The sequence below is a fragment of the Strongylocentrotus purpuratus genome, unplaced genomic scaffold (assembly GCF_000002235.5).
Source record: "Strongylocentrotus purpuratus isolate Spur 01 unplaced genomic scaffold, Spur_5.0 spur5_scaffold_1, whole genome shotgun sequence".
Lineage (NCBI taxonomy): Eukaryota > Metazoa > Echinodermata > Echinoidea > Camarodonta > Strongylocentrotidae > Strongylocentrotus > Strongylocentrotus purpuratus.
Genome location: NW_022145594.1, coordinates 1,282,700 through 1,308,847, shown reverse-complemented (window position 1 = coordinate 1,308,847; position 26,148 = coordinate 1,282,700). Strand labels below are relative to the sequence as shown.

Below are 26,148 nucleotides of genomic sequence, written 5' to 3'. Positions count from 1 at the left end.
CACACACACTGCACTGTATGGTATCGCGTCTCGCACAACGAAACTATATCACACGGAAACCAATGGGGATTTCAGCAAAAATTTATTTTCGGCCCGTTTAACCGAGGCAATGGGCATCTTCGTTCATTAACTATTGATCGTTAGGCGGGCATTGCTACAATCACGTACCCAATTTCAACTAATCAGATGACAAGAATTATTCAGCATACTAAAGAGAGGTATATAATTGTCACTATACGCTAGCATTTACACCCCGTCCACCTCAGAGCTGACTTCATAACATGGTCATGAATTTCGGGAAACCATCTATAAACGTTGACACTGACCTCACATGAGTTTTCAGAAACAAAATATGGTGTAGTAGTTCATTCACTTTGACTCTCATTTCATTCGTTAAGGGTTTGTATCTCATCTCAGAATAAATGTCCTTTAGCAACAAATAAATCCACATCTGCCAGTACCAAGCCAGGTGTATAAAGGAACTTGATAATTGCAGGGGTAATGATAATTCGAGGGCCTGAAATAGCACGAGGAAGATCAGTTTTAATGCTGCTGGGGGCTATTCTGTGGGTAAATATGATTCAATCATAATTCCTTTTTTTTAACATGATTATGATCACTTTACCTTCACATGATGGTCTTTGATGATTCCATGCTCCATAATTCATACACCTTAAAATGCTTTCTCCAGATAGTGTATAGCCCTCCTGACAGGTGAAATGAAGAATAGCATCGACAGAGTAAGTTGTTCTATCATTCGGTAAACGATAACCACGCAAAGGTTCACCTGGGTCACCACAGGCAGGAATTCCTTGAACATATATAAGACACAATCTTATACTTATCACTGAAACATCTATTCTGATAATTAATTTATCCGTAATATTCTATCCATTCCTTCATTCACGTAAATAATGTACATGATGATATCATCTACTCTTAAACAATATACAATACTTTGATCGCTCAAATATTGTCAATCACCTCAGCTATAATTCTTGTCATTTGTTCAAAAAAGCCGCCTTACATAGTCATTTGTATGTTTGTACAACCCCATGACCCTATAACAGATATTCAAAAAGTATATTTCACATTTTCTCACCAATTTGGCATAGAGTCCGCGTAAGGTCTGAACAAGGTACGTCATTCCATCGGTACTGAACAACCCTTCTCATTCTACGCAGTCTCGGAATTCGTATTAGGTTCGCCCTCGTACCATCCCTCATAGTTCATTCGAGTTTCTGAAGAAAGAGATGAATCATGGTATGATGAATATGATGTCCTTCTATACTTTAGGAAGTTGCTCCGATTTCTACTTCCATTAGAAAGCCTTAATATAACAATACAAGCTTCAATATGAATTATTTTCGGGATTTTTGGTGTCATATGAAATTTGAGTTTATGAGCTTTCCATACAAAAAATGTTCCCCCAGAATCTATATATTATTTATTCGGCAGCCATTTCAAAAGTTTATAGTTTTTTTGGGAACGCACTGTAGAGTGTGTACATTTTGGGAATTTTGTTTCAATTGCATAGGTCCAGTTGGATGTGTAGTTTAAAATCGTGTATTCCTACAAAACTGTTTAACGTATTTTGTATATGTTATTGTACTATTTTTATATTTTCATTGTCTCCAAGATTTTACTTCTCAATTCATGTAATTTCAAAGTAGCAAATGCAGGTAAAATATATAAACTTGTTGACACCTGGGCCCCGTCTTACAAAGAGTTGATACCGATCGCAACTTATTTGCGATTAATATTAATCGCAACTATTAGGCTAGGAATATTGTGTTTTGAGGTCAAACAAATTGCAATAAAATATTTTTCACTGCAATGCATTTTAGTAAGTCTCCACAATGACATACTAAAAGTCCCTAATTTGCATAAATCCAATATGGCCGCTATTTCGAGGTTTTTCTCATAAATTTTGTCATATTTTTCAACTTGTATAGGATGTTGTGGTACTAAAGGAGTAGGAAAAGTGATCTGCTGTACATTTTGTATCAACTAAAATACCCATATAATACAGGTACATCACACACCTGAAACAAATCCCCCCGCACACCCACACTCACACAATCCAACTTGTAATTTATGCTCAATTTATCACCTCAGCAGATGATGTTATTTCATTATGTACTAGACAAATATCATGTCATTTTAATTATATTGAAAAAACTAAATTAAAATTATTCAGAAAAACTGGCCCTTATGAGTATCCGTACAAACACAAGAGCTGTTGTTAGGGATATAAGGGGTACAGCCTGTACCTTACATTATCCGTGTAGTGGACTAATTGTGTCTAATTTCCATAAATCCAAAATGGCCGTCAATTTTAGGGTTTCTCCTAGATTTGGTCACAATACCTTTTAGCATACTTTTAGTGGACTTTCAAAGTCTAAAATGTTTCTTCCAAGAAATTTTCTGTTTGCATAAGGTTTCATATGCCCGGTTGAGTGCTTTAATTTGCTTGAATTCAAAATGGCTGCTAAATATTGTTAAACATTTTTGTAGAGAATTTATTATAATTATATTTTTTGTCCTATGTACATTCAGACTTATTGCAACAACGTACACTTATATATGTTGTACACATATTTTTATATTTCAAATGTTTCATAATTAGGTTTTTTCATTTGCATATACACATACATTTTATTTAGTGGGTTAATTTGCATACATTTTGTGTTGATTCTCACATTACAATGCATTTCGAAGCAGCTATGTCTATGTTGGTTTACAATCCCAGTGCAGTTGTTATTACAGGACGCAGGTCTTGAGCCCTACAGTTAAGTATACATATTTTAATTCGATTAGAGTTGGTAGTCTCCAACAAACAAACATGTATGTGGCATGCTGATCAGTAGTATCATCAAGTTCTAAGTAGGTCTATAATGCTGGTGAGTTGCTACAACTAGTGCCACGACAATCAGTGCAGGCTGTTGAACATTGGAGGCCATACTTCCGGCACGTGCATTTCTTGGCTGCACAATCTTTCTTGCATCCACATCTGATGACCTTAAGGTGTTATGCGGATGCTGGCTGTTTTATCAGTTTTTATTGGAAGATACTTCCCATCCATGACCTGCCAACTCAGTTTCCCAATGTCAGGCTGTCTGCCATTCCTTTTCATTCTAATATATGATAGTACACACGCAGATTGTGGAACTTTCCTGCTGCTGAAGTTGGTTGCAAAGTCTTTGCTTCTAAGGCAGACAAGATTGGTGACACCTTTACACAATTTTCTATTGAGTCACCACCATACAGGCATAAGAGTGCCTTCTCTCCAGCTGGAATAATGGCCTCCTTCAGGTCTGATGCCGGCTGACTAAATACCATGGCAAGCTCACAGAAGTCGTCATTCTTCATGATTTTCTTCAGTGCTACGCCTTCCCCTAGTCCAAATATGCGAGACGTTGTGTCGCAGTCCAGAAGCACATGGCAAATAGAAAGTATAGTCAAACACAACTTCCTAGAGTTTCCTTCAGCTGTTTCATATTCCATGTTCGGTTCTTCTTGGAGTTACCTTGGGCTCAGGTGCAAAAAAAGAAGTCCTTTGCATTCAGATCAGCGTAGATGATCAGCAAGATGAGAAGGTTTGTGTCATCACCGACAAGAACTGTTGCTTAAAACTTCTGCTGCATCACAATTAATTCCAGGAATCTGCTCTTCCTCAATTGCTACATCACAATGAAGATCAGGAAGATGGTGTACGTTAGTAGTTGTTCGAAAGAGAACTTAAGTGGGCTGCTCTCCTAAATTAGCTAATCCACATGGAACACCTGGGTGCTGAACAACCTTTGGGCATTCCTATAGTGATCACTATATAGGAGCTTCCGGAGGTTGTTTGTACTCGTTGGCAGATGTACATTATACAAGTCTGGTATCAGCATGGTATTTAGAGCAGCGTCAACAAGTAAATGGCCCCGCACATGCAGCTCTAGAAATCATCGCCTTTCCACCCAGCATATATGGCATACACTACTTCAAGAAGTTCCGGGGGTCCTGAGCCGTCATCAAATGCCTTGCAGAACGATCTGCTTCAAGTCACTGTCACTTGGCTGGCTCCTGATTATTGTGAGTGCCTCCACCATAGCAGCTTAAAGACCTTGACCGGAGCGTAAACAACCATACATCCACAGACGGCTAATGAAACACAAAATACAAATACAAGAAAGAAAAAATTAAATACCCTTTCATTACTGAGAAAAAATGAAAATTACAGTACAACTGCCGCCCCTCCCAAATTCGCCTCGGTCAAGAGCCCCCGCGCCGCACGGACTTGGGTGACGTCATTTCGTGTAGACTCGAATTGTTTGCTGTAATTCTTCGCCGCGCGATGTTCGAGATCTACATTGATTTTGCGTAGGCTACCGTGAATCCTTTCTGCTTTTTATCGATTGAAGTTTGAGAAGTTTTGAGAAGTCTTTTCTAAAGAGAATGGCTACCCCAGTCGTCAGGGCAGATGCACAAGATGATTTAGTTATGGAATTTGAGTGTGAGGAGGATGGCAGTTGCGGGGAAAGCGGTGAAAATGACAGTGTCAGTGGTAGTAGTGACAGTCCGGACAGTACTGGCAGCAGCAGTGATACCGACAGCGATGCAAGTGATGCAGACGCCGGAGAACACGGGCGTATCGTCGAGTGGGAGTATATGAGCCTTTACCTCGTGGTGAACCTGGGCAAAATGTTGGCGATGCTGGAAGGGCCAACAACGCAAATCGGCTTCATGATGAAAATGTCGAGGATTGGTAATTAAGACTTATAAGCTTATTGAATTTGTTGTGCATTCTAAATATTTATTCCCCCCCCAAAAAAAATTGAAATCAAATACCGTAGATCTCTAGAGTCGGTCATAAATGGCATGTCTAATTCTAAAGTTAACTTGTTAAAATGATTCTCTAGATCTATGTCTGCGCACCTAAAATTCGACCTCGATTTCATTACACAGTAAGATATTATTTTTAGAATCATCATTGTTATTCCGTTCTTCATATTCTAATGATTACTGAAACAAAAAAACTCGACAAATTATTCACAAGAACAATTTTTTTTAACGAATTTCAGACGGGCTCGTCATTTTGTGTAGCAAAACTGAAAAGTGCCCATATCTGCGCACTCACTATTTTGCACGCAATTCAATCAAGCACAGTGAAGTTTCATACCAGGGACAACCCCCTGTTCAGACTTTTCTTTTTTGACAATGATTGAAATTTTCAGGGTGGCAAATGAAACTTGCTAAAACTCATTTTTAATCTTCCAATTATTTTCACAAATTTTGGTATCTAAATGAATTGTTGAGGTTAAGATTGAAAATTGGTGTCAGTTTGATGTTTTGTTCTATAAATATCGCGCATTTACGTGGGTGCGCAGACATAGGCACTGCCTTGGGCACTCTTACCATACTACGACTACGAGAACGATGTCATTTTTATATTTATCAGGAAGCTGTAATAAAATATTTATAAAATTATAGTAGGCGTATTGATTTTTGTTTGAATCTTTCTGTATTTCAAGGTGTACATGTGGAAGATGTCGTGTGCCTCCATCTTTCAATGAAGGTGATTGTGTCTGTTGTCAGGAAATTGCAGAGGTCAAGGCAGAGGCTGATCGACAGGGTTCAAGTTGTCTGGTGGATTCTGAGGAGTTTGAGCCGCCATCCTAAATGCGACAACATTGTACATCGGATGGATGGAGTACACAGATAGGTGGCGCCGAGCAGCCAAAGCATTTGGGGACAGGAACAATGAGTAAGTTATGTTTCTCCTTTTCATCATTTTGGCAAGGGCTAAAAAATAAATGGATTGATTTTGAAAGTTTAGGGTGAAACTTTTCAAAACGAATTGAGTCACCGCAAGATGAATTACTAGTTTTGACCAAATTCTTGCCTGGTGACCACTGGTGTACTAGCTGCCTTATCTGCAGGTGCTCCGGGGCACTTTTTCAGGAAATGTATACAAATAGGCAAGAATGACCACCGGTTTGTGAGTTTTAGCATGTTACCCCCCCCCCCCCCAATAATCTGTAGTTATGAAACACAAACTTTATATGCGATTTTGAATGTTGCCCCCCACCGCCCGACAAACAATGACTAACCCTTGGTCATTTTAGTTTTTTTTAATCATTTTATTTTCTGAATTAATTAATAAAGAATTAATATTTTGACATCAAATCATCTATCCTAAGAAAAATAATGAATTTTTTTATTGCTTTTTATTTTACAGAAAATACAGGTATGTGGCCTACAGGAAAGTCGTGAGATGGTGTTGGGGCTGGCTCGGGAAGGACATCAGGGTGCAACTGCCAGCATGTGTCCATGCCTCAATAATGGAAGCGTATCCTGATGGACGTGGTCAGTACAAAGGGACCATCCTGCGTCGGTTGAGATGAGGATGTAACATCAACTATTGTCTTGCGAACTTTGAATGACTGTCATCTTCTATGCGATTGTCAGCCATCTTCTGTACGTTATTTGTGATCATCGGCTTTCATCTTCATATTCATCACAAATACTATTGTTTGAACTTCTCATGATGGTATGGTTGCTATGAACTTTGATCTCGACATTTGATTCTAATTTCCAAGAGCTGATATTCGAACTTTTGCAAAACTGTGATCAAGCAACGATTTCTTATGAGGAAGAATGTTGAAATCTATATAAACAAGCAACAACAAAAAAAAAAAAAAAAAACACAACATGCCTTGTTCCTTCTCTTTTGTTATACACCCTGCAATGTAATTTGTTTTAATAATTTGAGCATTTCATATACAGTCAACCTGCCGAGTCAGAAAAGGGGAGAGAAAGAGAAAATGAAATTGAAAGAGAAAACGAAATTGAGAGAAAGAGAAATAACAGCATGGACACAACAAAGATAGACAGAGGAATAATGAGAGTAAGAGAAGGGAATTGCGGTTGACGAAATTTCAAATGTGTGATAAATGGTAAGCATCGTAATAAATCCAGGAAATCCTTTATTTTGCATCAAATCTATCCTCCCAAAAAGGATAAACCTTAACCCTATCTCCCACTCTGTCCCTCTTCCTCTCTCTTTCTCCTCTTCCACCCTCCACATTCCCATCTCTCTATCCCACTTCCTCTCTCTGTTTCCTCTTCCATATTTCCATCTCTCACTCTGTCCCTCCTCTCTTTCTCCTCCTCCACATTCCCATCTCTCACTCTGTCCCTCCTTCTCCTCTTCCACCCTCCACATTCCTATCTCTCACTCTGTCCCTCCTTCTCCTCTCCACCCTCCACATTCCCATCTCTCACTCTGTCCCTCCTTCTCCTCTTCCTCCACATTCCCATCTCTCACTCTCTCCCTCTGCCTCTCTTTTCCTCCTCCACCCTCCACATTCCCATCTCTCACTCTTTCACAATCTCTCTTTCTCCTCTTCCATCCATCACATTCCCATCTCTCACTCTTTCACAATCTCTCTTTCTCCTCTTCCATCCATCACATTCACATCTCTCACTCTATCCCTATTGGTATCTATCTTTATCCCCTCTTTCTTCACATTCTCTATCTCACTCTCATTTTCACAGCAATTTCCATCTTTAAATTATGAAGCTTCCTACAAGACACCTATAATAGAAATAAACAAACAAGATTTGTGTTCCTTTAGATGAATTTTTGTTTACCTTTGCTCAAAATATTCTCAGAACATCCCATTGACGGTTTTTCCCTCCAATCATTTTCTTCTCTGTTTGTGCAATATATTTCAAAATGATGCACCATTGGAACAAAAACTTTGATGCAACATGTACATTACATTCATCCTTATTTTATGTAAAGTTTACAGGATAGATGACTATTTTTATTATATCTGCAAGGATGATTATTTTTCAATCTTTTATAACCAGGTTTTAGGACAAACAGGAAACCGCTGTTAGGAAAAAAAGTATGGATGCGATGAAGTATCATCACAATGTTTCCTCTTCTGTGATAATATGGCATGATCTTTAAAACTACTAACTTTGAAAATGAATAACACAATTCACCTCGGCAGAAAAGGGAAAAAATCAAAAACAAAAAATAAAGTCATATCTGGTGCAATACATCAAATGGTTCTTGAATAAGAACAGTTTAGATGAAGAAAAAAAAATGCATTTTTTAATTTTTTATTTTTTGCAAATAAGAAGCAAAAAGCATTGGCCAAGATGAAGGACTGTGAGAAAAATCAGATTATATTTGGTGCCAAATTCATGATCAACAGTGATTTACTTAGTGTTTATGAAAATCTAGTGCATATGCTTCAGAAATTGTTTTTAATTGAACTAAAAATGTAAGTTTTACAAATTTAATAAGTATTTTACCTATTAAAACCAATGACTATTGATGTGTACCATGGAGTTTGGCTTGTGTAAGTATGTACAAGCTTACAGACAAGTTTCTAGTGCTTTACACTCACATAGAATCGGAATCCACTACTCACTTGCATAGAGTACTTCCATGTTACTCTCCATAATTATACTGGCATAAACATAATTTAGGGTCTATGAAAAACATGTCTTGTACTGAAATAAAACAATCAGTGGTTAATGTTCAGGTAGCTGACACATTCATCATAGTTTCTATCACCAAAAGAACTAGTTTCTATCGCCAAAGCGATGATGTTGTTCAAAAGCTTGCACGGCTTCTCCATTGTCGGGGTGATGATGAGAGGCACTCCGTGCTGGTTGAGGCTGTAGCTCCTCCATGTTGTCTCTGAGCTGCTCCCTGTTTTCCACCAGTTCTACGACAACTCTCATCAGGGCTTTCACATAACCTACAAGATAAAATCCAAAACTATACCTTGAAAATTCATCTGTACGGTGTTAAAAAAATACATTTTGATAAGAGGAAAAAAGGAAAAGAGAAAAATAAGAACATAAGAAGAGAAAACTCTTTTTCTCACAAATATTGGATTACCTAATTTTACACACTATTTGTAGGTGGATGACCAATCAAATACCAATGGCATGCACATGTTCTTTGCTGAATAGGTAGTTCACTGACTGGGGGACTGACATATATGCCTGTTTCTGCTTGCTATTCAATATTACACATTTGCAGAAAGTAACCCAATACATGTTTATAATTATCAATTTAATCAACAGATTAAATTAAGGGCATATAGGCCACAAGAATCTACTAATTTGAATTCTATTGATCATGAAGTAATAAAAGATTTCTATATATAATTGAGCTCTTTTGTTGAATATTGATATCATTCACTAGACATGTGGCTACTTACCACATGTGCCAGCTGTCAGCACTCTCTCCACTGTGTGGCCTCCTTCCTTCGAGCGTGGATACTTCAACCTGTACACTGGGTTCCCTTCGGCATCAACAGCCTGGGCTCTATCACAATTTTCGTTCCAATGTAGGACAGCCAAATATAATCTGAAAAGAGTGAAGTTAAAAATAAAGGTCACATGAATAACATACTTGCGACAGTTGATTTCATCTTTTTGGTAATGTAATGTCTATCATCATAAACTCGTTACCTACTCTCCAATAAGTGAAGGCAAGAGTTAGTGTAAAAAGCATGTGTTACAAATAATAAATAAAAAAAAAAAAAAAAAAAAAAAAAAAATATGAAATAGAAAGAACCTGGCTATAACAAAAAGAAAATAATAACTTTAAAACATAAAACCAATAAAATCAAATTCAAAAGAAGAAGAAGAAACAACACTGCCCTCTGTGACGTTCTTGTTAAATTTATATTAGGGGAGCATAATGTTGATGAATTAATTGCCTAATTTACCTGCACTTCATCCCTTGATATGAGTATACAAGCAACTTGGGGCAAAAGTGAAGGAGGATGTTGTGGAATGATTCAACCTTGCTGGTTTGGGCATGTGGGGACATCATCCCAATGTCGTTCATCAGTCTGGTCCTCAGCCATTCCTCTCGAAGCTTGTCGTACACCTTTGTACCTGTAATAAGATTGGGAATATAATATATGCGGTAAAGGTGAAGGAGAGTTCATTTAAATAGTTAGCAATCATGATCTCGGCATTTCCAAGCATCTCATCCCTTCGCCAAAACTATTTTTTCATTCCACAATGAATATTAATCATTTAGAAAATTGCACAAAAAAAAATATGAATGTCATGATCAAAATTGAACTAAATTAAACTTGAATGTACATTATTAAAAATAAATGTAAATATTTTGCTCGCATTTTGACAAACATCTTCAAAGTATTATTACACCGTATGCATATAAATAAGGATTTTACCCACATCCAAACAAAAAGAACAACTTGAGGCTAGTTTCATAGAAAGAAAAAAAAGCAAAGTTAATCTGTAGTCGGATAAAAAAAAAGAAGCAAAGTCAACAACAAATGACCGATGATTTTGTTTTAATAATCATCCCTGGCAACAACACTAGATCTAGACTCTAGACCATTTTGATTTGAATAAAAACAGTGTTTTCATCACGAGAAAGTATCAAGAAGAGGCACCCATGTGATTTCTGACATCAATTCAAAATAATTTAGTTCCTGGCTTCACTGTACTGCAGTGCACTGCCACTGGGCGGCACGAGTCCAAGGCCTAGATTCTACCAACTAGGCCTACCTAGTTTTCTTTTTCTTCTTTTTTAGGCCCAATTCTTCTTCAAAATCTCCATTTCATCTTCTTCTTATTTTTCATTGTTTACAGACTATATTCTAGACAATAAAACAATGTAGATCTAAATAATTCTTTGATTTAATGCTGGTAAACCATGCAAAAGGAAAGGCTATCTGTGCGATAAAAGCGAGCGAAACTTAGTTTTGTTCGAGAAATATTCCACGACCACCAGCATGACACGGCGCGGCAAGTCAGGCCGGGCCGGCCGCGGCCCGAGTGCTCTCGCGAGGCTCAGCGATAGATTGCTGAAATTAGTTGTGCAATCGCAGACCGAGGCAGGCAGCCAGCAGCGCGGGCAAATGATTCGTTTCAATCTAATTTAGTGGAAATTTGGGGTTGATATTCCATATCACGTAGCGTGAAATTAATACAGATATAAAATGTCAACATTCTAATCGTAAAATGTCCAAATACAGCTTCGACATTGATATTTACAACAACAAAAAAAGAGAGAAGAAAACTTCACATACCGACCACCATGCGAAGAACCAGCTGCAATACCGAGTGGCCAAATAACCTACACGTTATGACGTCATCAGAAACGGGTAGTAGAAACGGCCACCGGCTAGCGCAGCCGAAACTAAATCTCCGGGGTGCCCCTCTCAAATCCGTGAATCCTGGGGTTCGGATGCTAAATACTTCTTTCAGAGGCCGTGGAATCTCGAGAAGTTTGCATTTTCATATTCAGTAAATATTCACGAGTCCGTAGGTATATAATTTGTCTATATAATGCTCTGCTCCGGTCAAGGTCTTTAAATATCAAACGTCAAAACAGGTGTATAATTATACCGTTTAGCATGGGCACAAACAAAACACGTAGTAAACACATGCAGGATGGATCACTAGGATTCATGTCAATCATGGGGAGAAACAAAGAAGATGACTGATCAGGGTACTTACCGTTGTTTTTAGTATCTGTATCCTTCCGGATCGCCTTTGAAGGCCTTGGGGACCGCAGAAGTAAAGATGTCTTCAACAACACATCAAGTTCAAATGTTGGATCTTCTGGTCCCGGATTCACAATCGGCTGGTAAACTAGAGGTTGTACAGTTGTATATGGCTTTAAGTATTCAATGTTGATACGTCCAACAGTAGCAAAGTCCTCAGCGGATAGCATTTATCTAGGTAGTACAGGCTTACAGTACTTTATCCCTGGGGTTGGATAGCATTGTGCCCATCTATGGAAAGTACCTGATCCATCAGGAGTGTCGATATTATCTGCAATATACTGAATGCACTCTTGAGAAATTGCCGCACTTCTTTTATATTTCTTAACCACCGGATATTAGAGCATTATAAGCATTGCGCATGCAGTGTGTCGATCAGAAATCGAGATGAGAATTGATGGCTTGCCCAATAGATGCCAGCATCATAATCTACCTTTTGACCAACAACATGTTCCTCAATAGCAGTTGCAGGGAATCTGTGAGAAATGCAGGTAAACGCGTCACTTGTAATTTTTTTCTTTTAGTACCTTGACGTCATTCTTTATACGATGAGGCAGCAGTCTTGATGATCTTCATTTTCTCCTGCTTTGGTGTGTTGTTCTTTGGCTGCTTGCGGAATTCATACAGAATAGCACTAACTGTGCTACGAAATGTAACTACATCATGCTTTCCTTTCAGTTCAGTTTTACAATCCTCTCACCGAAGTACCCCTGTATTTTCTTGTTCATGTATACCCCACTGTCGCATCATGATCTGTATCCAAAAAATAGTCTTGCGTCTTATTAACAACATCAACTACTGTTGTTTGTTCCTCATCATTTTCCTCAAGGGACTTAACTACTTTTAAGAATGCAGTCAATTTCACCTAATGTTTAGGTCGGCCAGTTTTAGCCTTTTTGGAAGTGCTTGTGCTCACAGAGTTTACCATTGGTATTTGTTTTTTTAGTTTTAAAGTTCACCATGCATATATAGTTTATGCTATACTGCATCAACTGCGGGAAGATCATTGACAGATGCAAGTCTTCCAGACACAAATTTGGGACCAAGTATCATTTATTTGTATGCATATTTCTACAACAACTACATTAATAGCACAACCAGTTCTACATCAACAACTAAAGCCCCCTTCATATTAATGTAGCTAGGCTCATACGTAGGCTTGTCTTTTGTAGCACTGCATAGATCAGCGATCAAGAAAGGTGTACATTCTGTGGCGTCATGAAATACAGGCTTAATTTGACCTCTGAATGACTTTAGATGAAGTGGGGATGTAGTGACAAACTTTGATTAGTTATTCTGTCTTAGTTGATTCTGTTATCTTAATTAAAAAAATGTATTGTATTCTGCACATTATAAGTTTTCCATCGATATTATAATTAGAATATTATTGGGTGTTCTACTATAAAGTTTTGCAATGAATGACTATAAATAAGGCATCATGAATATCACATAATAAAAGCTTACGGGTCTAACTTAGTTGAGTATTTGACAAAAATAGTGACTAGAGAGCACACTACCGCACTAATATGGATACTTGTACTGTGATGAGCCATTAGCATGCAATGTATGCTTCTGTTTGTCACCTCTCTAAAATTAAGTAAACTGTTGCACTGAGAACAACTTATAATTACAATGGCCATGAGGATAAAGTAAGGTACAGGCTGTACCCCTAATAGCCCTACCAACAGCTGTTGTGTTTGTACGGATACTCATAAGGGCCAGTTTTTCTGAATATTTTTATTTTAGTTTTTACAATATAATTAAAATGACATGATATTTGTCTAGTACATAATGAAATAAAATGATCTGCTGAGGTGATAAATTAAGCATAAATTACATATTGGATTGTGTGGGTGTGGGTGTGCGGGAGGATTTGTTTCAGGTGTGTGATGTACCCGTAGTATATGGGTATTTTAGTTGATACAAAATGTACAGCAGATCACTTTTCCTACTCCTTTAGTGCCACAACAGCCTATACAAGTTGTAAAATATGATAAAATCTATGTGAAAATCCTTGAAATAGCGGCCATATTGGATTTATGCAAATTAGGGAAACTTCCACTACTTGGATTTTTTGGGACTTTTAGTATGTCATTGTGGGGACCTTACTAAAATGCATTGCAGTGAAAAATATTTTATTGCAATTTGTTTGACGTTAACCTAAAAAAAAGACATAATATTCCTAGCCTATATGAACCTAAGAGATGGAAGACTGCAATTTTGCGATTGATTGGAGGACTTGCGATTGATTTGGATCAATCGTAACTTTTTGTAAGACAGAGCCTTGATGTTGTATGTGTAACACTTTATATACCACACAAAAGACTTCATTTACCCCTAGCCCTAAAACTTTGTTTTATTAAAACATAAGTATTGACCATGTTTAAAGCAAGTTTGATGTTATTACTTTGGAGCAAGTCATAAAATACATTACCAATAGCCACATTTATACAATACAAGTGATCGAAGATGTCATTTTGCTAACAAATTTCACTTTCACTAAACAATTTATTTGTATTATTTCTGGACTGCAACGAATTGCTTTTATTATGCGAAAGATCAATCGGTTTTTTAGACTTTAAAGTGATGAGGTATCTTTTTCTCAGATTCTGAATCAAAATCCTGGATTTAGGTCATGCTGCAATCATAATTATAAACCTTTAGATCAGTTAGGAATCCCATACATTTTATAAGCCAATCGCTTGTCTGATTATCAAGATATTTATGATTGAAAATCGAAATGTCGAAAAACGTTTTCCTAACGGTTTGTATATTAAAATTTTGCAGCCTATTGGGGGAAATTAGTATCATGGTAAAACCGGTCACTAAAAGATGTTTACTTTTTTGCCGCACTTGATGATAATTTTGAAGCGCAATTTGTTTAGGGCTTCAATATAACACCATAGCACAGACACCGATAACACGTAGGGCCATGCATCTCAGATTTAACATTGTTAAACGATGCCTTCAAAATTAATAAATGATAAATTTGATGCTGATTTCAAAACATATAATATCTCTAATCCCATTTCAATTATTGTGTTAAAATAAAAAATAAATTGTAATGGGAAGGTTTATTGTATTATCTTTGAATACAAATGGTGGCAAATGGAATACCGATCAAACTTCTGTTTACAGTTCATATCCTTTGGCTTCTGATATTGTTAGATTTTGTTCCAAAGATAAATGTTTGTCTTCAAATAAACAGATACAAGCTACACTTTACTGTAACTATAGTTTCTGAGTAATCACGTACTATCAGACCAATACCAGGACCGTCCTACGTCTTCGTCATAACCGCCGATCCACCATGCCGTGTTTACGCCTATGTCTCTCAGATGCAGGGCTCGGTCCAGCAATAAAGCATTAGTGCTCTCATCGAGTATTTCAGCCAGAAATCCTCCTCTCCCATTACACTCTTCGGCCCCGTCATCACAGTTCTTCGAAACATCCAGGAATTGGAAACAGGTGCCCATGTATTCTAGTACCATGTTGGATTGGCTGAGTCCGACACTGTGACAAGTTCGATCTAAAGATTGCACACACATAATTCGACAGATGCATGAACTTTCTTTACAAAAAATAAATCATGAAAACAATAAGTTGACCAAACTCATAAAAAGAGTTGCCAATTTATTATCAGCGTCCTTTATAGGATATGTCTGTTTTTAATCAACCTTAATTTCGGCCAGGATCGGAAACGTTTATGCTGTTATGGCATGCACAGTACAGATATGTAAAGTTCCATAATAGTTTTGTTTAATATTTTTTAATTGGAAAATATCACGGGGTCGTTGAATAAAATCTAATAGTGTATCTACAAATGTCTAATTTTGTTAAATATTCAAAACATTCTTTATTGGGATATCTTTATAGCTAGATGAAATATCGTAACAATATCATATTCGTAACAAATTGTAGGCCTGAGAAAATCATTACGAAACAAGAAAATTTCCAAATTTACGAGAGGTTAGGATTCTCCAAAGCTTCCTCCTGTAAAAGTAATGAATCACAATAACTTGAGTGCCGATATTCGTGAAAGTCAATTTCATGCCGCGAGAACGGAGGTCATTATTAAACAAAAGTCATTAGTTCTAGTAAGAGCCAAAGTTGCTTATACTCACTATATTGGCATAGCACACCAATCTCGTCTCCTGGTGACCTAGGACTCCATGCAAATTCACCTGAATTACTCTGATATGATATTTCGATGCAATCTCCCGAGCTTGAATCAGGGTATGCTATCTCCCAAAAGAAGCGATCGATGTATGTGTCATCTGATTAATAAATTTCGATAAACACTGTCAGAACTCTTATAAACTGGCGTTAGAAAACCATTTTTCTCAATTCTCATCGTAGGGGGTGGGAAAATCAGGTATAAAAAGACACTGCATAAGTATCTGCTCATTTTCTCTTGATGTACAAGATTGTGCTATATACATGTACCATACATAGGCTTACACAAACACAATTTCCCCCAAAATGTCAAATATTCTGACGTTGCTTAACCGAATATCAATTATGAATTGTCCATTTCTTTAAAAGTTAAAACAAGTTTTAAAGTTCTAAAATGTGAACTTGCCGAAATTATATGTTTATGATGACAACCATGTTTCTTTTTCCCGTATGTATGTATTACGCAAACGTACCATGTTCCCATTTAGTCTGGATTGAATGAAGAACTTACTTTGTCTCCATTTCCAGTCTAGACCTTCCCTTGCACCGATCCAGACGTTATTGTCAAGGTTTTCTCCGGTTAATTGGGCAATAAAGTTCTGCATGTCAACATCTTTCACTGTGACAAGTAACTCCCCCTTATCATCATAGCAGAAGTTAAATGATGCTTCCCACGTTCTCCGTGTGTCACTTGTACGAAAGCAGGTGAGATTAGTGTAACGTCTAGTATCGGCCGGATCACACTTTCCTTTGAGATACAAAATATATGATCGAATATATGGTTAGAAAAATATTTCCTTAACAAAAAACATCGTACAGAACACAATACCACGGATAAAAATGAGAATCTATGTTTCTCTCTGCTGCACGTTTACAATAGTTTCATGTTTGATAAGTCTATATGTGGAGGTGTAATGGTATAGAGTGGAGAAGTGTGACGTCATCAACAATCTAAAAATAGAATTCCTCAATTTTTTCTTCATTTTCCGAAAGAGCATCAAAAATAATGTCAAAATGTCGAAAACCAATTGAACATGTTAAGTATTGGCTGAGATATGACCATCTGAATAAATATGTTTCATTGACGATCAGCCATTCACAAAGAAAGACGAAAGACCTGATGCATGGCTGCTCTTCTACGAAACGGAGTTAAGTTTTTTGTCAACTCTGTTTGAAGCTACGGCAGGTAGCCAGTGAAAACGAACTCGTTTGATCAAATTATGCAAATGCAAGTATTACAAACAAACAGAACTTTGTTATTCCTGGCTCATTTTTCCTGATTGAGGTGTCATATGAAAGGGCAGAAATATAACTTTCTAGAAATGTGATTTTCTCTTTAAAATTCAGATACCGCCCGCCAAATGACTTTTTGGTTTCCTCTCTTCAAATTACTTTTAATCACTCATGCGTGAAATATGCATCATATGAATTGCATCAAATAAAAGAAGAGGGTCTTAGCTTTCCAAATATGTGCCATATTAATCATAATTGTGGTTAAGTTATGATAAATCATCAATAGTTCTCGTTTTTTTTTGGGGGGGGGGGGAGGGGGGGGGGGGCGCACTGTAGTATAAGAAATTTCACGTCGTAATCTACTGGTGACGTAAAATACCGGCATGTTTGATAACCAGGTATAGTCGCTTTTAAGAAAAATGGGAGAGATGACTTATGTCTCTCCCCGTCACTTTCAGTACATTAGACATGTTATATCATTTTGTATTCGTGTAAATCTTACCCTGCAAATAGATAATCCATGGTCTTATGTATTAACCTAAAATCAATAACTGTGCCGTTTTCTAGATTTCTTGACAAAGTTGATGATATAAGAAGCAGATTGTAGCCTGATATGTCTTAACTCATAATACTGTGTCCCAAAAGACAGGTTAAAGGAAACTAAATTTATTCGACGAAACTGACAATACATATTAGCACGTTGGCCTCGATGTTTACACTTACTTTGACAGACGGGAGGGTCATTCTCCCATGTGCCATCTTGTAGACATCTATTCAAGTTACTTCCAAGCAGAGTGTATTCACTGCTGCTGCATGTATATGTAATCGTCTGGTTTACCACGGGATCTTCAGCCAATAGAGGATCGAGCCTTGAATAGGCAGCTACGGGAGGCGACGGACACTTAATGGCTGAAAGAACACGAGTAATGATTATCAAACATGATAGGAACTACTTTCGAAAAATCAATCTAAGGCAATAATAATAATTTCGGCTAATAAGGCTTATAGGCGCCGTTTGAAATATTTGAAATTTACAGGGAGCACTGATAAATTCGGATTATTCAATTTTCTCGAGAGCAGAAGTGTTTTCGGGGCTACATTTTTAAGTGCATCAACAGGGGCATCCAAATATATGAAAAATTTAAAGAATTACTATCCATCCAATTTTCATAATTTCTTAAAACTTTGTATTACCTTTAATGTAGACGGCTGTTCCCTGAGACAGTATGGTGCCTACAGGCGCGTACGAAGGGGGGCGGGGGGTTCGGGGTTAATCCCCCCACTTGAGTTTTTTATGTGTATGTTTTGTGTATTTTTTTTATGCCAATGACTGACCTAAAAAAGGTGACCTTACCCCCCCCCCCCCCAACGAAACAAAATGTTGCGAAATTTTGGGCTCAATTTTAACCCCCCCCCCTTGAAAACATCCTGCGTACGCCACTGGGTGCCTTTGTAAACGGGAAGGTTGGCAAATGTCAGTTTAATAATACAAAAAAAATACCCCTGCACCAGAGGATTGATCTTGTGTAGGTTTATGGTTGCAATTTGGTTATTTTTTTTTTATTAGGGTTAGGGTTCGGGATAGTTTGAGTAATTAGGTTCAGAGTTTTGCTTCTATATGAGCTTTTTAAAGCTTTAGTCATCGCACCATTTTAAGTATTTAAAAGTTTCGCGTCATCAGCCCAAATTCATTGACAGATTTGTTTTCCTTCACTTTTATATATGAACATTGTAGTACGAGTATATTCTCGCGTGACAGCCGACGCCTCTTGTTCGAATATATATTACTATTATCCGGTTACTGAATGTTGCGAGTGATTGAAGTGAGCGGGCAAAAAGGATTTGTCATCAGTATTATACCATAAGATATTCGGTCATATCGTTGCCATGGATCATTTCTTTTGCGACAGAGCGAAGCGAGCGAGGAAAAAGACACTACATTATCTGTAAAATATTTTTTCCTGATCAAAATACCCCAGTTCTTATTCTGGCACTTGCTTTTTTTGATACTTTGTTTTCATGAAGTTGATTTTACTCCATGCAGATTGCTTGTATATTTGTAACATCACTACATTTCTCCCGCGGTCTCCCTTACGGCAGTGCAATTAAAAACACCGGTGTAGGATAATGGTCACGGAACAACTATCTCCGGAACATGTTTCTGTCGTACAAACTAAAATATACGATTTAGATCTTGATGATTTATTTACAAAAATCCTTCACATATAGCCATTTATTAAGCGGCCACTGCTGATTAAATGAAGTTGAGTTCTGGTCATGCGATTGCATTGCGAAAGAAACGGTGTGGAACCGACCAGAAAAGGTTGATCATCTAGCATATAAGAATTTGTGTGTATTGCAAGGTTCTGGAATCATCAAAATGATAAGAAATTTGGCCAAGTCTTGGTAAAATTACAAACACTTGCACAGAAAGATGTATATGGGACTACACGAACACGTGGCGTAAAAAACCGGCCCCCCGATTTTTACGATGTTACATGCATATTTAGAATATGAAGGCATTTGAAGAGCCATGCTTTTCAGGGAACATGTCTTAACTGATGTTCTTCCATATTTGCATAATAAGAATGAGTAATATTCACAAATTATTTTTCACCTCTTCCCAGAACTCAACCTTCTCTTTAACAGTTTCTCTACTGGGGGTCTAGTGACGAGGTATTCGATTAACCTGTTATTAATAAATGAACTGCAATAAATTGAATGCAGTTTACAAACTTTATTTGTTGCTATGTCGGGCCAGCCTCGAGCAAGCTCTCAAGTTCTCAAGAACAAATGTTCGTTAAACAGTATGCATGACATTTGAATAATTATGTTGGTAAACCGGTCTACTTCAATGACCTTGTACGTCGTCTTATGAAACATGCCAACATCACACTGCTGTATTACGTAATCTGAACATGTATCCTATGGCCATACAATGTGGTATTGAAATAGCACTTGAGATGTTATCTCGGGTGTCTTTATAATCGCTATATTACTATGACATCGATAATCTTTATGCTAACCGAAGAAATGTGTGCCGCCCATTAGCAGTACGACGATGTACATGATTAATTTAGTAATAATGAATAGTTTAGCAACTCACTCCATAGAAAACAAAATGTCCAATTTTTCAGGGAAATTTTGTTGTAAGTTGAAGTCATTGATTTCAATAATTCATAAAGATGAATTATACAGGGGCCCCAAAACTACACGACACAACTACAATATCTGTAGTAGTAGTAGTAGTAGTAGTAGTAGTAGTAGTATCTCTATACAGAGCGAATTTATTTTTCATTTCTTTTCACATAATATAAACAATAACAAAAAATAATAAAGTAATGATGTAACAAAAATGAGCATTGAAGTCTATTATTTGTAAATTTCATTTCGTTTTTTCATTTATTTCCATCTTCATATAAACACAATAGATCATTACAAAATTATACATTGAATTTTTTTAACATGCGATCATACATGTCAACAGTATCAAAGACACCAAACTTGAGAAAAGGGAAACTAAAATAAGGCCAAAAGACCTTGTAAAATAAGTTCCCGAAATGTATACAATTTTATTTTATTTTTTGTCAACTTATTCTGTTACTGAAAACATGTAAAGAAATTAAAAACAAACAGTGGATACAAAATAAAAACGACAATATATATGTTATTTTTTTATTTTTTTAAAGTCATGCATAGTCTCTTTTTTCCCTTCTAAATTCAAATTAACATGATTATAGTTTTCTTTAAATTATCTATATAATGCGCTAATTTAGATTGAATGCTTTGAGCTTGTGAAGCGCTTACCCGTGCATATGGGGTGTATGACCCAGCCAAGATCCATCCTGTAAGCAAACCCAAACAACAGTACTTGTCAGGCCATCCATCATGTATCCATCACTGCATTCCCATGTGAAATAAGAACCTGTATCGAGCGTTTGGTTCGACAAGGTTGTTATGGTGTTAGGTACGGGGTCTGGCATGGCACAGGTAGCAGATATCAAACCTGTGGAGAGGATATATAATAGGGAAATGATCTCAACTACTTTCGAGAAATCAACTCTAGGGCAATTTCAGTAACCTATCGTAATATCAATTATGTTCAAAATACTTAACTTGTCACTGTCATGCTGGCACTTTTCAATACTTGACGCACACGGCTACTGAAATTGCATTAAGGTGATTTTTTTTAAAGTTGATGCTATAAAAGCAAAAAGCAATCCCCGCCCCTAGAAAATCACAAGGGTTTGCACCGCCCCCCCCCCCCCGATGTCTTTTTTTTGGTTCGCCATCACATACCAATTGACACCTAGATAGAGAGCGGACAATTTAGATTAATGTTATCTTTTGTGTACTTAAGGTCCATGTACGCAAGATGATTGGGGAGGGGGGGGGGGTTTTTTGGGGTGAGGGGTAGTGAGCACTATTTTTTATTTTATTTTTTATATTTTTGCTCCCAAAAATTTGAAAATCGCGCCGGCCGATAATTCGCTCATTGGCGGGGGGGGGGGGGGGGGTAGGCAATTTGAAAAATCGCACCCCACCCCCTTGAGCACCAAGGGGGGGGGCATCTCCATAAAAAGGTAACATTTACTTGTTTTTACACGTTTTTTCCCCAGGGAGGGGGATACGGCAATGATTCCGGCATCTACACTGCGCCCCCCCCTCCCCGCCACCAAGTTTCTATTGTTTTAGTTGACTCGATAAAAAGGGAAAACTTTTTTTGCGTTGATTTGATTTGATGTTTATTTATTCCATATACATCACCTTTTAAACATCTACAAGCTTATAGCTTAATGTCATAATCACATGGTACATACAGAAAGATAACATAATATTTTCCAATATTTTATGTAAGTCTAATTTGTTTCTATTTTGAATTACATCCTAGGTTAATGACCTATTCCTCTCACTTTTGGTTAATTGTATTTTTTTGGTCATTATATTTCTGTGTTAACTGGCTATTTCCGCTATTTTGTAATTTGTATTGGTGTGCGTGAATGTGTGCATGAAGTTATTGTGTGCTATTAAAACTGTATGGATATATCTTAGCATGTATTTCCTTTCAATCAAGTAAATGATGTAGGGTAAATGTATGTTTTATGAAGTGCAATATGATATTACTAATAATGATATGAACTTTGATGTTTTCGACAAGACTTGATACAGATGATAATTTTTTTTCACATCTAATAATCCCACTAAGTACTGGCTACCTGTTGATTTTAATGTGAACCAAGATTTAACTAATAAGTATAACATAAATTTAGCATTCTCCACTTTAATTCTAGAAGTTTGAAGACAAATGTTGACGCTTACTGATCAGTTTATTAGTCAACTTAACTTGAATTTTTCTATATATGGTTTAAGTGAAACCTGGATTCACGATAACACAATGTTATTATTTAATAGGGATGGTTAAAACATTTTATCATAATGACAGACGAGGTAGGAGAGGTGGAGGGGTTGCACTCTTGGTTAATGATTATTTGATGCTAAAGTTCAAGACGATATTTATTTACCTGAAACTCTCTGTGAATATTTTTATTGAAGTCATATTGGATAATAGTAAAAACATCATTGTTGGCATAATTTTACCGAGACCTTAATAAACCCATTTGAGATTTCAATGAGAATATGAATGATTGTCTTGAAAATATATCTTTAGAAAATAAATCAGTTTATATAATGGGAGATTATAACATTGATCTACTTAAATATAATTCGCTTCAATGCATTGATGATTTTGTAATATTATGTACAACAACTAATTTCGCCCATCAATTGACAAACCTACAAGAATATGTAAGAAGTCTGTCACTTTGATCGATATATCTTGACAAATGTAGTCACCAAAGACATTCACTCTGGTATTTTCTATAGTGGTATAAAAGACCATCTACCTATTTTCCAAATAACCAACCTCTCTATTAGTCCTTGTCATAGACCATCTTTATTTTCTACGTAAGGAAAACGGATCCTTTAATAAAGTTTAAGTTTATTTAAGAGGGATTTATCTGTTTTAGAATGGAATGAAGTATTTTTCTTGTGATGTAGATGAGGCCTTTAATTCATTTTTAAACATATTTAAAACTGTGTATGATCATAACTTTGTTGTTCGTAAAGTGAAGAAAAGAAAACTGCCACGAAAACCTTGGATAACCCCTTCACTGTTAAATAAGATTAATACAAAATATAGATTATATAAAACATTTTGTCGAAAAAGAAACGACAGCAATGCATGTAAATATACAAAATTTAGAAATATATTAAACTCAATTTTACAGTCTGTAAGGAAAAAATATTTGTGTGATTTATTACAGAAGAATAGGAATAATATGTCTAAAACTTGGGAAGTTATTAATGATTTATTAGGAAAGAGAAGGAAATGCCAATATCCTAATTAGTTTCTAAAAGATAAGAACAAGTTAACTGATCGTCAATTGATTGTAAATGAATTTAATTCTTATTTTTCTAGTATTGCTACAAAACTAAAATCTGAACATATCAGAAACCAAAATGCAATTTTAGTTCATTTTTGCGAGATCCTCGTAGCAAATCAATATTTGTTCATCCTACCAATGAAACAGAAGTTTTGAATATTGTCAAATTGCTCAATTCAACCAAGAGCACAGCTTTTGAAGGAATAAGTCAGTTCATAATAAAACATGTTATATATTTCATTGTCAAACCAATTGTTTTTATATGTAATCTTTCCTTTTTGTCAGGAGAAGTCCCCAAGAATTTTAAAGTATGACAAATCATACCCATATTTTAAAAAGGTGATCCCCACATATTCTCTAATTATCGACCAATAACATTACTCCCCTGTTTTCCTAAGATACTGGAGAAATTAATTCATAATAGGCTCTTTATTCATATTAATACAAATAATTTTCTGACTGTTTCTCAATATGGTTTTAGAAAAATCTCATCATGTGGACATGCTCTAATTGACCTTCATGATCACATACTCAATAGATAATAAATTGCATACATTAGACTTGTTTCTTGATTTGTCGAAAGCTTTCGATTTCAACTCTCAATATGGTTTTAGAAAAATCTCATCATGTGGACATGCTCTAATTGACCTTCATGATCACATATTCAATAGATAATAAATTGCATACATTAGACTTGTTTCTTGATTTGTCGAAAGCTTTCGATTTCAACTCTCAATATGGTTTTAGAAAAATCTCATCATGTTGACATGCTCTAATTGACCTTCATGATTACATATTCAATAGATAATAAATTGCATACATTAGACTTGTTTCTTGATTTGTCGAAACCTTTCGATGTCAATAACCACTTGACAAAACAATTGCACTTTATTTGCATAATAAAACTAATCCTTGCAATATTAATGATGTACAAATATTAATAAACAATGTAAATTTTAACGTGTGCTCTTCTGTTAGATTTCTTGGGATTCTTTTGGATGATACTTTATCTTTTCAGGATCATCGATTGTATATAACTAACAAAATATGAAAAAAAAAAACCCATTAGTGTTCTTTGTAAATTACGTGTATTTCTGTCTGAAAAAGTATTCTTGATGTTGTATAATTGTTTAATTTTGCCTTACTTACATTACTGTAATATCACCTGGACCGGTGTGGGAATAACTAAACTAGAACCTCTCTATAAACTTCGAAAGAAAGCTTTGAGAATATGTAAATAATCCCATTATCAAGCATTCAGGTCCCCTGTTTTTTCGCCTAAGAACACTCAATATTTATGATACATAACATTCAAAGTGCTATTATGATGTGTAATGTTATAATAATTATGTACCTAAAGAGTTTGTCAAATATTTATCCTTAATAAATCTGTTCATTTATATAATACTCGTTCCTGTATCAAATATCATTATCCAAAGGTCTCTACCCAGTTAATGCTTTGCTCTTTTAGACATAATGGTCCCCGTATTTGGAATGATTTGACTAATAAACTAACACTATGCACAACTATATCATCCTTTAAAGTTCTATTGAAGAGACAGTTGGTCTCTTCGTATTTCCCTTAACTCATTCTTTTAACTTGTTCTACCTTACAATGTACCATGCATGTGTGTGTGTGTGCATGTGTGCGTATGGGTATGTGTGTGTGTGTGTGTGTGTGTGTGTTCATCGGTGTGTATCTATATCTTATTTATATATTGTTACAACCATGTAATCTCGTTATTTATTATTTATGTCAGGGGACTATTATACTTACAAGTTTTTCGAATTTCCTTGATTAGTCTCCAATTTCTGAATTCCAGAATTGTAAGGTTATGATTGTTTCATGTTACTTTTGTATATATATTATGTGATGGTTTTATGACTGAAATAAATGAACTGAACTGAACTTAACTAATTGAACATAATGGACATGGTAATAATTATAACTAAACATAAAATATAGAAAACATAATGTACATGGTGATAGTTATGACAAAGGACACAATCCTATAAATCAATCAATAAAGTGGGGGATCTACTAAAAAGCAAAGCTTGTATTATGTAGGTCCCAGTTAATAGTTTGTATATTAATTAGTATCTGAATTAACATAAGATATTTACAAAATCATATGATTACACGAGGGTTATCTTTAAGTGACACAATTTACTAAGCATATCGTAAACAATTGAGACAAAAGGGAATAGTTCTGTGCTTTACTCAGCATAACCAAATATACATATACATTTAATAAAATGATCAGTGTATATTTTAGCACTACTCGTGTGGAGAAAAAGAATAATTGCAAGGAAAAACAATTCAGAGAAGAGAACAGGTACCGAAGGAAAGATGATTAACGAGAATGGAAAGTAACAACAACAAAAAACGGATGAAGAAGAAGAAAAAGAGCAAAAAAAAATGAAACAAGGGATAGAAAGACAAGTGAGAAAGTTCTGAACAATGGGGAAGAAAAGAAAAATGGAGAGAGCTAGAGGGAGGGATTAACATAGGTATAAAGCCGTCTTTGACCAGTGGTAGAGAGTGTGGTGAGTAAATGAGAAAGAATGACAAGCAGATGTTAGGTGTAACGTGTTTAAGTATCATGGTTGTATAGGTTTCGAATCGGATCCGACTTCCTGGTTAGTAGTCATGAATTATCTTTTTGGTAGATGTTTATGGAGGAATAACGGATTGATGTGAGCACCATATCTTTTGTTAAAATGATTCT

At 36.0% G+C, this 26,148-nt stretch overlaps 2 protein-coding genes and 1 long non-coding RNA gene across 5 annotated transcripts; 1 reads left to right on the top strand and 2 right to left on the bottom strand.

Moving 5' to 3' along the window:
- Positions 1–625: 625 nt before the first annotated feature.
- Positions 626–20,976, bottom strand: LOC100891873 (C-type mannose receptor 2). 3 transcript variants are annotated; one of them, XR_004062553.1, is made up of 7 exons: positions 20,784–20,976; positions 17,700–17,885; positions 16,255–16,491; positions 15,692–15,844; positions 14,824–15,096; positions 1,103–1,241; positions 626–707 (listed from the first exon to the last, which is right to left on the bottom strand). XR_004062553.1 is itself a non-coding variant. In XM_030977441.1 (6 exons), exons 1-6 carry the CDS (start codon positions 20,818–20,820, stop codon positions 1,177–1,179), a joined length of 951 nt encoding a protein of 316 aa, XP_030833301.1. In that variant the 5' UTR covers positions 20,821–20,976; the 3' UTR covers positions 636–1,176. The 3 variants fall into 3 exon arrangements, 1 of the variants encoding a protein (XP_030833301.1); XR_004062552.1 differs by having other exon boundaries at positions 636–811; XM_030977441.1 differs by having other exon boundaries at positions 636–1,241.
- LOC115920789 lies at positions 4,733–6,686 on the top strand. The gene is made up of 3 exons (XR_004062557.1): positions 4,733–4,753; positions 5,520–5,752; positions 6,227–6,686. It is a non-coding gene; the product is annotated as an uncharacterized LOC115920789 (long non-coding RNA).
- LOC100888216 lies at positions 7,617–11,163 on the bottom strand. The gene is made up of 4 exons (XM_003726876.3): positions 11,091–11,163; positions 9,750–9,921; positions 9,237–9,385; positions 7,617–8,768 (listed from the first exon to the last, which is right to left on the bottom strand). Exons 1-4 carry the CDS (start codon positions 11,098–11,100, stop codon positions 8,590–8,592), a joined length of 510 nt encoding a protein of 169 aa, XP_003726924.1. The 5' UTR covers positions 11,101–11,163; the 3' UTR covers positions 7,617–8,589.
- Positions 20,977–26,148: the final 5,172 nt, after the last annotated feature.